Here is a 14,543-nt window from a genome sequence, read left to right as displayed (position 1 = left end):
ACTTGCCCTCAAGAAGCATTGAGATTTTAACTCGATGAATAGTTTGTGGATACTAAAAGCATTGGAGGGGATGGAGAAAACTAGAATCAAGATGTCCATTGAAAGTTTGGAAGAGACGCTTCAAAAGGCTTTGGGCTAGAACATTGTTGTTCAAGTTACTTGATGCGATGGAGGGTCTCAGTGAGAAATATCCTGACAAAGGATCACATCAAGTTCATGAAGGTTGCACCCATGTGTTTATTTTGCAAAAGGCAAGAAGAGTCAATCAAACATCTAATACGTGATTGCAGAGAGACAAAGAAGTGCTAGAAATTTCTTACAAGTCTTATGTATAAGGCTAGTTTACACAAGGTGCTCAACTAGGAGCAGGCATTGCTTGCTGGTAGGGCTCACCTCAATGAAGTTAGTTATCAACTATGGTTTGTAATTAGGGCTATTGTCATTAGGGCCATGTGGCTCTACAAAAGTATGATTCTTTTTGATAGGTCCACAACTATGAAATCGTTGCTTAAAGAGCTGACTAGGTGCTCCGTGCCTAGACTCGCCAACGTCGGGGCGGACGTGATTTTTGTGGCCGGAGGTGGGTGTTGGACGCGTGGCACCCGCTCCGGCATTCTCTTTTTCTTCTTGTGGGGGAGGTGGGGGCCTGCCATGTGGCACCCGTCCCCCACCTCTCCTTAACTAATAGTATAGATGATATCTGTGAAAGACTTAGAAGTGGGAAAAGCGATCATTTAAGCATTTAGTCTAAGCAACACAAAGTCGGTAGGAAAGGCTTAAGCGAAGAGCAGGCATTTCCTACATCATCTAAGCGAGTTACGAGAATTGCTGCCCTTGAGGTAGAAACACAGATCCTTCGCCTCCAACAGTGGAAAAACAGTCTGATCGCGAGAGGACAACACCGTCTCAGGCAAGAAAATGGTATGAGCCCGGAAAACAACACAGTCCTCTTCTTCTGTTGCTTCTGCGTGATAGTTTTGAATTGAGGCCTTTTTCTAGCGCCTTGTCTGGATGGCGTCTCTCCTTATGAGATCGTATATCCATGGATGTGGTAAACGATCGTAACACTCTTGTTGGCCTGGATCGCCTCATTGTCAGCGTTATTTATACCGTGTGTATCGATCTGAACAGTACAGGTTCCCGGCGGCGCCCGCTTTTTGTTCAATGCTTACATCATGTGGATGGATCTGCATAGTGTATGGGTTTAGTTGCACGAGTACGCAAACTGATTCGTCCCCTTGCAGCACAGTTTTATCTATGACTGTGCTGATGGTACCATGGCGGATTGGCCTTTAGTTTGGATCTAGCATGTCTGTGCCGTGTGAAGTGAGTGTCGCCATAGATTGCTTTTTAACTAGCGTGTAAGTATTTGGGATGAAGGTTCCCAAGGCTGAAGATTTCATTTTCAATTAACTCTCTGGCTCAGTTTTCCATCTCTCCTCACATGACTAGGGTGTAAGTATTTGGAATGAAGGTTTGGGTCCCAAGGCTGAAGATTTCATTTTCAGTTAATTTTTTGGCTGAGTTTTCCACCTCTCCTCACATAACTCATTGTTAGACTTTTATACAAGTAATTCAATCTCTCATAGATACTACATCCTTGGCATTCATTTCAATTGAGACATTACTTCACATGGCTAATTGGACTTAGGTTGAGTTGGTGATATTGCCACCAGGAGATCACATGGAGGTTATTGCGTACCCTTTACTTTGGATCCATTTGATGGTCTAGTTGTTGGAAGTAGCTTGTGTGAAGAAATATCCTAACACAGAAGCACAAATAACACCGTACGAAAAAGCATAGACTGATAGAAGAACATAGTTAGGGTTAGGATAACTCAAAGACAATGAGCACAGAGAATGAATGAAGTGATATGACTATTGAATATACAATGCTTATGTAGCAAGCACACTATGTAGTGAATGAATATTGTACCTTGAACTCTTGTATCTCAAGGATCAGGGAAGGGGTAATGAGCTAGAGAGCGTGTCGTACTCTAAACAGATCTTGAATCGTAGCAAGGTAGCCTCTGGATGTCGAACACCAGCAAACGCAGCTAAGGAAGGTTGAATCCGATGCAAACGGCAGTGTAGGAGAGAGAAAGACTAAAAACGCAGGTGAGGAGAGAGACTATCAACGTTGGCTGTAGGAGAGAGAAAATAATAAACTCAAGTTGCAAGAGAGAGAAAGACAAAAAAGTTGGAAAAAACAGCAGTAGTAGTCAACATGTTGAAATCAACTCCGAACAGTGTATGGTAGGTTGGAAATAGGCGTCAGATTGTTGTAGATAGCAATGATCAGCTTGGACTGCGATATCCTCCGCGCTCGAGGTGTGGGTAGCAAGCCGAAATACCTGAAATTTGCAAAAACGAGATTAAGGCTAAATGGAGGGTAGCATACCTATTTATAGAAAATTTGGGTCCGCCTATGTGGGCTTGTGCTTATGGGATACAAACACTCTAGGAAGGCATTTCTTTTTATATAAACAAGGTTTTTTTCTTAATTAAACATGTTTTGGGGCTGTTTAAGTGAAGCTAATGCATTTTTAGCTTAACACACCCTCTCAGGTCCAACAATGGTGCTAGGAGAAGTATGTAAAGACTACCCTAACACAGAAACATAAACAAAAATCGTACGACAAAGCACAGACTGATAAAAGAACACAGTTAAGGTTAGGGTAGCTCAAAGACAATGAACACAGTGAATGAATGAAGTGATATGACTATTGAATATATGATGCTCATGTAGCAAACACACTATGCGGTGAATGAATATTGAACTTTGAACTCCTGTATCTCAAGGATTAGGGCAGGGGTAATGAGTTGGAGAGTATGTCGTACTCTGAACGGATCTCGAGTCGCTGCAAGGTAGTCTCCGGATGTCGAACACTAGTAAACGCAGCAGTGAGAAGCTGGATCTAATGCAGACAACATTGAGGAGAGAGAAAGACTAAAAACGCAGCCAAGACAGCCTGTAGGAGAGAAATACTAAAAATGCAGATTGTAGTAGAGAGAAAGACTAAAAACACAGGTAGGATAGCATGCAGGAAAGAGGAAGACTAAAAATGCAGACTGCAGGAGAGAGACTAAAAACGGAGGCTGCAAGACTGTGATGACGTGGTACGCTATACGCCAGCAGGTTTGCACAGGAACAACAGTCACCTAGTTGGAATCAGCTCCAAACTACATGAAGAGGGTTGGAAATCAGATGCCAACTGAAGGAGACAGCAATGGACAGCTTCGACTGAGATATCCTCTGCGAATGGGGTGTGGGCAGCAAGCTGAAACACTTGAAATTTGCAAAAACGAGATTAAGGGCTGAATGGAGGGCAACATATGTATTTATAGAAAGTTTGGACCCTCCTAAGTGGGTTTGTGCTTATGGGACACAGAAACTCTAGGATCACGTTTCTTTCAAGTAAACAAGGTTTTTTTATTAATTAAGTATGATTTGGGACTGTTTAAGTAAAGCTAATGCATTTTTAGCCCAACACCCTCTCAGGCCCAACATCGGTGCCACAAGAATAGAGGCTAGCCAAGCCCTTTCTTTGTTTATCTTTTATCCCAAGGCGTCCCATCCCAAAGCAACTAGAGCATCGGACAAAGGGTGCGCGTCGGCTTCCCAGTGGCCTACTAGGACTATAGAGGCGATGGTTGTCTTACCAAGGGAGCCCAACTGATCACCCCAGAGAGGATAGGGCATCGGACAAAGGGTGCACGTTGGCTGCGCAGTGGCCTACCAAACCCTACAAAGATGGATGGATTCAGTTATGGACTTTTTTTTGTTTTTTTGTTTTTTTTAGGGCTTTTTAGGTTTGATAGATTAAGCATTAAGTGAGGGTTTCAAATCAGTTTTCATCCTAGTGAGTATCCGTGTCCCAAACGGGAGAGACTTAGCCTTGATTTCCGCTATGGCAGTAGAATTTGAGCCTGTGATGAGTAAGTCATCAATGTATAGTAGGATATAGCTAATCCTCTTTGCAGTAGATCGAACATATAAGTTCGTGTCATAAGGGGTGGAATGGTATCCTGAGTCTGCAAGAACTCATCCATCCTATGGAACCAAGACCACGGTGCTTGCTTCAGCCTATAAAGAGTTGTATGCAAGCGGAATACCTTATTCCTAGGGTTCCCTAAAGGAAACCCCAGTGGCTGCTCCACATAGACTTCCTCCTCCAAGAAACTGTTCAGGAAGGCACTCTTGACATCTATTTGATGTCGGCTAACCGTGGTGAGTGGTCAGAGCGAGTAGCAACCGAAAGGAAGTCAATTGTGTAGTAGGGGCAAAGGTCTCTTCATAATCAATGCCATGCTTTTGTTGAAACCCTTGCACGACAAGGCGAGCCTTGTACTTGTCTAAAGTCCCATCAACTTTTTAGCTTGGTCCTAAAATCCACTTTGTCCCGATGACTTTCTTGTGGCTCGGACGATCTACCAATGTCCAAGTCTCATTTCGGTCAATACTCTCTAGCTCCTTCTCCATGGTCTCTCACCATTGAGGGTGTTGAAGAGCCTCCTGCCATGTATCCGGCTCAGAATGTGCTATATAATCAGCTTTAAATAGCAACGCAAATAATGCTTGAAGAGCAAGCTGGGCAGATCTTCTAGGTCCCTCCGGAGTGGAATCTAGTGGTAGGATCCTTAAATTTCGCATGGTCTGCTGGTACCAATGAGGTAACCGGTCTCTAGGAGGGGCCTGGGAGCGGAAGAATCTGTGGAAATGTCAAGAGCGAGAAGTAGATCAGGCTCAGTAGGCACGATCTCTGATGATGTGGCAGAAGGAATTGGATTGGAGCCCAGTGCAGAAGACTGCACGATATCTCTCTCGTCAAAGACGACATCGTGCCTAACAATCACCTTGTTTGTTCGAGGATCAAACAAATGATAGGCTTTCGCTTTAGAGGAATATCCTATAAAAATAAGGAGATCAACTCGAGGAGTGAGCTTTCCTATCTTCTCATCAGGTGTGTGTGTGTAGCATGACACCCGAAGACTCTGAAGTGGGAAATAACAGGCCAAGAGCCAAAAAATGCCTCATACAAGGTGTTCTGAGGAAGAGCCGCAGTTGGGCACTGGTTGAGGATGTACATCGAAGTGTTAACAGCCTCGACCCAAAGGCATTCAGGGAGCTTTGCTGCGAATAGCATAGAGTGTGCCATTTCCATGACTGTCCGGTTCCTATGCTCTACGACTCCATTCTGAGAAGGGGAGTTAGTAGAGGTGAGCTCGCAGGAGATGCCATGCTAGCCTCGACCCAAAGACACTCAGGGAGCTTTGCTGTGAATAGTGTAGAGTGAGCCATTTCCATGATTGTTCGGTTCCTACGCTCTACGACTCCATTCTGAGAAGGGGAGTTGGTAGAGGTGAGCTGGTCGGAGATGCCATGCTTCTATAGAAACTTAGAAAACTCGCGGGAGATGAACTCACCACGGCTATCACTCCTCATGCAACCAACACAACGACCAATCTGGTTATGAATCAGCAGCACCCAAGCAAAAAAATATGTGAAAGCATTTGACTTATGCACAGGTGCAGAGAAAATATCTCTGTGTGTCTTCGCCTTGAGGACCTCAATCTCCATCAGCCCGCACGCGATCAGTCTCAGCAGGCCGTCTCTGTCAGATGTCAGGTCAGAATGTGATCAAAATGCTGGACTGAAACTGCTATAAATAGCAGTGGAAAAATGCCACAAAAATGATAAAAAACAGGTTGGCTGCATAAAACAGTCCGACTGCTCCTGCCGGTCCGACTGTGCTGCCTGCTGACGTGGCACTCTGCGCTGTCTAGGAAATGACTCTCTAACACCCCCTCTCAGAGCCTGAACAGGTCAAAAGACTGAGGGATCTGGCATGTCTCCGAAGAAGAGCCTGGGGAGCGCCTTCGTGAACAAATTTGCAAGATTATCCTTCGTCTTGCAGTACTCCACATCAAGGGTCCCATCCAGGAGTCTCTCCCGAATGAAGTGATACTAGATCTCAATGTGCTTCGTCCGGGCATGGAATACAGGATTCCGTACCAAGGCAATGCAACTCTCATTGTCGCATCGCAGAAGAGTAGGACGAGTTTGGGGGTATCCAAGCTCCTCAAACAAGACGAGTCTGGGGGTATCCAAGCTCCTCAAACAATCTCCAAAGTCACACAACCTCACATGTGGTGGAAGATGCGGCTCGATACTCCGCCTTAGTAGAAGAAAGGGCTACCGTGGGCTGCTTCTTGCTACTCCATGAGATAACACCTGTACCCAAGGTAAAACAGTAGCCTATAGTAGACCGCTAGTGGTCCACATCGCCAACCCAATCCGAGTCGCTCCAACATGCAAGAACAAGATCGGAAGCATCTGTACCTACTAGATAAGAAATCTCTAAGTTAGAGGTCCCCCGCAAGTACCGAAGAATCCACAGGGCAGCCTGCCAATGCACCTGTTTGGGTTCACTCATGAATCCCGCCAAAAGACCCACAACAAAACAAAGATCAACGCGAGTGTTGAGTAGCCAAATTAAGGATCCAATCAACTGACGGTAGCGAGAACATTTGTCAAGGGAGAATGTGAGTGTGAAGTGGCCTTCCAGTTCGGATCCATAGGGGTAGAAAGGGTCCGACAAGTCTCCATCTCAAAAGTCACCAAGAGCTCCTGAATGTATCTCTGCTGAGAGATGAAAATCCCCCTCTGAGACTGATAAATCTCGTGACCCAAAAAGAAATGAGAAGCCCCAAATCCGTCATCTCGAACGTCTGATGTAAAGCTATCTTGGTCTCTTGGACCTTCTGTGCATGATCCCTTGTCAGAATCAAATCATCAACATACAACACAAACAACATACGACCAGCCACGAAAGTGTGCACATAAAGTTGCAGATCGGCCTTGGAGCGCCGATATCCCAACTTTGAGTGAAGAAATGAGTTAATCTTCTCGTTCCATGCGTGGTGTCTGCTTGAGGCCATACAAGGCCTTCTTCAACTTGTAACCTTTTCCATTCGAGGATCCAAAGCCGGGAGGTTGCTCAACATAGATCTACTCCTGCAAGTCACCATCGAGAAAGGACGACTTCACATCCAATTGATAGACAGACCGTCTCCTATGGCCAGCCAAGGCAAAAACAACTCAAATAGTCGCCATACGAGCAGTGGGGGCAAAACCATCTCCTATGGCCAGCCAAGGCAAGAATAGCTCGACTAGTCGCCATACGAGCAGTGGGGGTAAAAGTATCATGGAAGTCAATGCTTGGGCATTGAGCAAAACCTTAAGCAACAAGGCGAGCCTTGTGCTGGTCCAAAGAACCATCGCTAAGGTACTTGGTCTTGAAGACCCACTTGACGCCAATCACCTTCTTGTGAGAGGGACGAGGCACAAGAGACCAAGTGCCATTCCTCTCAATAGCCTCCAGCTTGACTTCCATAGCCTTCCGCCAATGGTTAGATTACAAAGCTTCCTTCACTGAAGTGGGCTCTCGATCTTGCATAGCATGGGTCATCAAACAATAGTTAGAGCAAACAAGCTCCGTAGAATGTGTCTGGTTCCTCCGTGACCTCTGCGGTCCATCCTACGGTTCCCATTCCTCAGGGACCCCCTCGATCTTGGAATCTTGGAGTGTGTCACGGGCCCAATGAGGAGGAGGCCAGACCTCTCCCTGTCGCTCTCCATCTACTGAAGAGTCGAGAACATCCACAAGCGGATGCTCCATTGGGGTGGCTGATGGAAGAGAAGACTCTGAATCAGAAGAAGAATCTCCATCAAGAGGCTCTGGCTCCAAATGAGCAAACTCATTAGACATAAATTCACCGCCCTTGTTTGAACGCAAGGTCTTCAGTTGTTGGTCAGATCGGTTCTCCTCAAAGAGAAGCCAATCCTTGAAGTGGGAGAAAGCCTCCGACTTCAATGTCAAGAAATAGGCCCATGTCATCCTGTTATAGTCATCTATGATCAACATGAAGTACAAGCTTCCCTTTAGGGACTCGGTCCTCATCAGGCCACAAAGATCAGTAGATACAAGCTCCATAGGTGAAGTAGACCGCTGCGAAGCTTTGTTGGGAATTGCATCCTGATGCAGTTTCCCACAAATGCAGGAGACGCATGGCTGATGGGTCACCACTATGTTCGGCAAACCTTGGACAAATGATCCTTGCGACGCCTTCTGAAGGTACTCATAGTTTAGCTGGCCAAACCGAGCATGCCATAGCTCGGACTGTGTTTGAGAAGTAAGAAGAAGAGAGGTAAGAGCTGTAGAAGACTTCAATTTGTAGATGCCATTCTCCTCATAACCTGCAGAGAGAACCTTCCTCGATCCACGATCAAGGACTCGAATAGCATCACTGTCAAACTCCACCAAGAGGCCAAGAGAACAAATCTTATGGACCAAAAGCAAATGATACCCTAAGCCTGGCGCATGCAATACTTTGAAAGTGTGGGTACCACCACGTCCATCTGGACTTAGCTGCATCTCACCTCGCGTAGCAATAGATATAGAAGAGGTGTCTCCAATGAGAATTTGCCCATGCGAAGGTCGCAAATGGGCAACACCAACGTGAGAAGGAGTCATGTGCCGTGAGGCACCACTGTCCACGATCCACTCTCGAGCCTAGGGAGTTGTCGTCATAGCATCTGAAGTCTTCGGTGAAGAGTCCTCAATGACTGCTAAGTGTAGAAAAGTAGCCGATGAGGGTACAACCACCGCTCCAGAATCCTTCGTGTCCTTCTTCTTGGTGTCCTTGTCTTTGTCAGGGCAATCCTTCTTCCAATGACCGGTCTTACCACAAATATGGCAAGTCGATTCCTTCTTGTCTTTCTTAGATTTGTTGTCCTCCTCCTTTTTTTGAGAGGCTTGACCAACCAAAGCCTTTGATTTGGAAGCATTTTGTCCCTTCAACTGTTCCTTGTGGTCCAAGACCATAGGAACCAACTCTTCCCACCGAAGAGTCGACTCTCGCCGTGATGCAATAAGAGTGGAATAAAAGGTACTGAATCGTGGCGGTAACTGGGACAACAAAGTGATCGTTGGTCTTCGGAGGAAATAAGCTTCCTTGCATTTTGAACCTACATCTGAAGTTGTCAAAGCTTGTTGATATGTTTTTGAAGCGAAGAAGACTTATTCACGGACAAGGTCCGCATCTGCACCTCCAAAGAAACCCTCTTCATCAAGGTCATCCGGTTATACATTTGGTCGAGCTCCAGCCATCTCTCTCTCGCCACTGTCAAGTGCTCGATGTGAGCTATCACGGCTGTAATGCAAGACAGAAAGAGAAAAGAACGAATCCTGGCATTCATTTTGTCCCAATGAGACTAGGCCTTGGTCAACTCTGCACGAGCAATGGAAGAGAGTTTGGACTCATCTCTTACCGAGGGCCTGCTAATCTCCTCCATCACAAGCTCTGCCAAATCATAAGACTCTAGAATGGCCAATATCATCACTCGCCAGATGCGGTAATTGTGACCATCAAGCTTCTGATCTGATGGAAGAGCCGGTAGAATAGGCACCTTCCTATCCATGATCGCCTGGAACTCCAAATCAGTCTTTGTAGACATGTTCACCTGGAGTGCTTGCACAAATGCAAAATCAGCCCCCTTTGACTGTGTAAACACAGCCTTGTAGGGCTGTTTCCTCTCCTTCCCTCTCCTTCTTTAGCCGCCGGAGGCGATGAAAAGGTAAAATTTGCAGTGGAAGGCCTAAAACATAGCCTTCCTCCCCTTCGAGCAGCAATAACGTGCAGCAAATTCACCAGCTGGACTCCTTTCTCGCACGCCCACACTCGCTTCAGCCTTATTCCGATGCACAACCCTCCCGCTCGCCCTACGGATGTGCAGATCGCTCCATCGAGAGACAGTGATTGTTTGATACCTTCTCCTTGTTATCTGCTCCTTCAAGGGACAGTGGCTGCTTGACTCCTTCCTCTTCTTCGGCTACCCAATCCGCTTCACTGAGAGACGACTGTTGCCCACCTCTTGCTCATTCTGAGCCCCACCCTTCCCCACCCTCGACTACTCAGGTTCAAGAGGCTACCTCTAGGAGCTCTTCGGCACCCCAGATACCTTCTTCGGCACGACTGGCAGCACTTTCTTCGTTATCAGACATTTCGGAGTTCGTGATCCATGAGTTTTTGGATTCCCTATCTACTTCAGAGGGGGATGTTATTTCTTTGCCCTCAGAGGGGGCATCTACTTTTTCTTCGACTTTAGCGGGGGCCCCTCCACCTCCCACCTCAGAGGGGAACCTACTCCATATGAGAAGTTCTTCATCCATCCTCTACTTTCTTGGGGTGGCTGTCTTCGACCAGTCATCTCTTCTACTAATACCCAGGATCTTCAGGTACCACCTAGATCGGGACCTCGGAGGTTCAGCCGTGACTTGGTGACAAGGCCTCTATATTCCTTCCAGCATGGATGCACGGAGCTAGTGGCTTCTCTCCCGAGGTGGAGTTTCAGGTTCTCCAGTTCACTATGTCTATTGTTCTTTACTGTAGGTTCCCTTTCAGGTGGAAATCTTGGATCTTAGGGATCCTCTACATCTTCTTCCTCCTCTTCTCTTCTTGCCTTGGTCACTTGGTTAGCATGGAGCTACCTCCCGAGATTGAGTACGAGCATATCCTTATGGTTCTCGGTACCACACAAAGTCCCACATTCCTTCCATGCATTGCATGTTCTCATCATCTTTGTACTGGGGCGCTTGGGCAAATGAACAATTTTCCCACGAGGGACACTGTCCAAGTGGCACCTAGTGCATGGGCATTCTTTAGCATGTAGCATTCCATCTTCACCTCACTCTTCTCTTCTTTCCCTTTTTTGGCCTGAGAGGGGGTGTTGAGAAACCCTTCACCCTTAATCCATAGTTTGCGTTTTTGGGTTTTGCGTTTAGGGTTTGCAGCCCAAAAAGGGGCACCCTCCTAGACTGACTGACTATGCCTATTTATAGGCCACTCTCTCATTCATTCCTCACGATTGATTCATTCAGTCCATCACCTCTTCTCTCCAGCCTCTCCACTACCCTCACACCCCTTTAGGAGGACATTGCGGTTCGTGGTTCGTGGCTGTCTTCATCATCTTCCTTGTGCTACGGCACCCTTGTTCCCTTGTATCACATTCACTCCATGATTCGGAACTTCATCATTCCATTCATCAGAGTTTCTTCTCTCTTCTCTTCTCTTCTCTTCTCTTCTCTTCTCCATGTTTGCCGAGTTCACTCCGTGTTCCTCCGTGCAAACCCTACTGTCTCGCTGGTACGTCATCTTTTGACAAGGGGGAGTTGGTAGAGGTGAGTTGGCAAGAGATGCCATGCTGCTGTAGAAACTCAGAAAACTTGTGGGAGATGAACTCACCACTGCTGTCACTCCTTGTACAACCAACACGATGACCGGTCTGGTTATGAACCAGCAGCACCTTGACAATTGGAGTATCGACTGATCGTTCTATATTATGATGGTTCTTGAATACAAAAGTGAATGGATAGGAGAATGCGAATAAATGGTAGACTGAGAGGGCAAAAATTGAATATAATTCAGAGAAGCAGAGCATGGCTCAAAGGCTTCATGAATACGAGAATGTTCAAAGGCTGAAGTCAGGCATGGTCCTCATATTCAATGCTAAGAAACAAATTTACATTGGCCCTTTTTCTAGAAGAAGCGGCTGTTAAATAATGCTAATGCATACATGCATTGAGCACATACACTTCTCTTTTTGGTAAAACAATTGCTTATTTACTATTGGAGTGCATATGACAAGCTTCTCTAGTGTAAGGAGCTAACCTTCCTTCCAATCTCCCTCTCTTGCAAGTGTGGGTGTGTGCAAGGAGGCATGCATGCACATAAATAGAAAGGCAAAGGTGCAAGGTTCATGTGCTTCGTCTCTCCAAGCCTTTCTAGACTCTATCACTGTGCCTGAACCCTATAGAACAGTCTGCTGGTCTTAAGACTCCCATTTTCCTCCTGATGATCAGCAGACTGTTCTATAGGGTCCAAGCACAGTGATAGAATCATAGATTGAAAAAGGAAACATATATTGTTTTGGATTTGAGACACCCATTTTCCTCCTGATGACCAGCAGACTGTTCTATAGGGTCCAGGCACAGTGATAGAGTCTAGAAAGACCTTGCACCTTTTCCTTTCTATTTATGTGCATGCATGCCCCCTTGCACACACCCACACTTGCAAGAGAGGGAGATTGGAAGGGAGTTCTGCTCCTTAAACTGGAGGAGCTTGTCATATGCACTCCAATAGTAAATAAGCAATGGTTTTACCAAAAAGAGAAAGACTCCCTCTTAGAAGTATAATCATAGATTGAAAAAGGAAACATATATTGTTTTGGATTTAAGACACCCATTTTCCTCCTGATGACCAGCAGACTGTACTATAGGGTCCAGGCATAGTGATAGAGTCTAGAAAGGGTTGGAGAGACGAACCATATGAACCTTGCACCTTTGCCTTTCTATTTATATGCATGCATGGCTCCTTGCACACACCCACACTTGCAAGAGAGGGAGATTGGAAGGGAGGTCTTCTCCTTACACTGGAGGAGCTTGTCATATGCACTCCAATAGTAAATAAGCAATGGTTTTGCCAAAAAGAGAAAAGTGTATGTGCTCAATGCATGTATACATGAGCATTATTTAACAGCTGCAATGTGTTGATGATACATTGGTATATTGATAATATGTAATTTGTGTAAGGCTTGCTAAGATCATGATCTTTACTCCTACTGAATAAAGATCCTGATTGTCTTTTTTAACCCAAATCTGGCCACACTTATTTACGTGATATTTACAATATATGGAACAAAGATCCTGATTGTCTTTTTTAGCCCAAATCTGGCCACACATTCCTGTGATATTGACAATATATGGAACAATAGAGATGCAATCTGAAATACATTTCTGGATTTTGTACATGTGCACGTGCATGATTGTTTTTGTTCTTTTTGCTTTTTGTGTTGGGTGGTATCTTAAATTTATTATTGGATAATAAACTTTCATAAGTTTTTTTGATTGGTTGTAGGCATCACGGGCAAGGCTTTTTAAGGAGTACAAAGAAGTGCAAAGGGACAAAGGGACAGATTCTGATATTCAGCTCAGTTGTGATGATACTAACATTTATAGATGGACAGCACACATTAAGGTGATCTCATGATCTCTTTCTCTCTCTCATGACAGGGTATCAGATCCATGTCTTTTCCTCTTTTCGTTCACCATTCGCACATTTTATGTCCCTATATTTGTGTAGTAATGTTAGAGAGATGAATCTGTGGACAGGAGGACAAAGACCATAAGTGAATATAGATTTTGCAGAATCTTTGATTCGGTAGACATGCATATGCTGTAGTTTAGAAACTCACTAGTATTTCTCCAGCCATGCTTGAAAATTTATGACTGTAGTTGGACAGATCTTATTTTTTCAAGTCTAGGTAACCATTTTTGAAATATTGTCAGTGGACTATATTAATAACATGTGTGAATTATGATTGCTAGCTAAACAGATCTTATGTTGGCTCAGGGCCCTGCAGAAACCCCATATCAGGAGGGTGTTTTCCAGTTGGCTATCAATGTCCCTGAGCAGTATCCTTTAGTACCTCCTCAAGTCCGGTTTGTCACAAAGATATTCCATCCAAATGTGCATTTCAAGGTCTGAATTGGGCATTTTTGAAAGAACAATATCTCTGCAAAATCTGTGCACGCCCATGTAATATTCTGTTGTCTTGTCATCATTTTAGACTGGAGAGATCTGCCTGGACATTTTGAAGACAGCTTGGAGTCCAGCCTGGACACTCCAGTCAGTTTGTCGTGCAATAATCGCTCTTATGGCTCATCCTGAAGCGGACAGTCCATTGAACTGTGATTGTGGTAAGAAGTATGTTTTTGTCAGAATCTGTTCAAGTTTGTCCATCTTTGTTCTTCACAAACAGCAAGATGTGTGATTTCAGGCAATCTCTTGAGGTCTGGTGATTACCGTGGATACCGGTCCATGGCTCGAATGTACACTCGTCTTGCTGCGACGCCTGGTGCTTCACGCTAAGTCTCAAAAGCCACCAAGTATTTGTCTGCTGTTTTTTTTGGAGTTGTGTAAAGCGTCTCAGCAGTGTGTACACAAATTTTAACTTCTGTTTGTATCATGAGATATGCAAAGCTTTACATGAGTTCTGGTCACAAGATTTAAAGACCTTTCCTATGTAGATACTTTGTATTAATTGAGATGCAGCACATGACTTGCCACAATTGTGTTTCCATTTGACATTCAAAATCCTCAGGAAATTTAGTGGCCAGAGTTCTTTGTCAGTAGTGACCAACTTCGAGACATTGGCTTTGAAGGGATAAGTTCTGTTAAATTCAAAATTGTGCGTTAAGTAAAACAGATTGTGTGGGAAAGGCTTGTATGGTGATTGGGTGTATCAAGGTGAAAAACTACCATGCACCGAGATTAACATTTGTAAAAAGTGGAACAACATGCATCAAGTGGGGTTTGAAGCTTTGAGCAGCACCTAGGAAACCCTGAATGTAAGTCAAGTTTGTGTATGAGCAGACTCTGGAGCTGATTTTCGGATCAGTTGTCAGTTGTCCAATTACAGA

The 14,543-nt window shown here is 45.0% G+C and overlaps 1 protein-coding gene across 1 annotated transcript; it reads left to right on the top strand.

Annotated features, from left to right (window-relative positions):
• The first annotated feature begins 721 nt into the window (after positions 1-721).
• On the top strand, positions 722-14,201 carry PEX4 (peroxin4). The gene is made up of 5 exons (XM_087678426.1): positions 722-921; positions 12,979-13,098; positions 13,474-13,602; positions 13,691-13,820; positions 13,901-14,201. The coding sequence occupies exons 1-5, from the start codon at positions 919-921 to the stop codon at positions 13,990-13,992; spliced, it is 474 nt and encodes a 157-aa protein (XP_087534552.1). The 5' UTR covers positions 722-918; the 3' UTR covers positions 13,993-14,201.
• The last annotated feature ends 342 nt before the right edge of the window (positions 14,202-14,543 follow it).

Source organism: Lygodium microphyllum, chromosome 5, assembly GCF_053477565.2.
Source record: "Lygodium microphyllum isolate KBCC chromosome 5, Lygodium_microphyllum_v1.1.10, whole genome shotgun sequence".
NCBI lineage: Eukaryota > Viridiplantae > Streptophyta > Polypodiopsida > Schizaeales > Lygodiaceae > Lygodium > Lygodium microphyllum.
The sequence above is the reverse complement of the archived record's forward strand: the minus strand, read 5'-3'. Positions and strand labels throughout refer to the sequence as shown.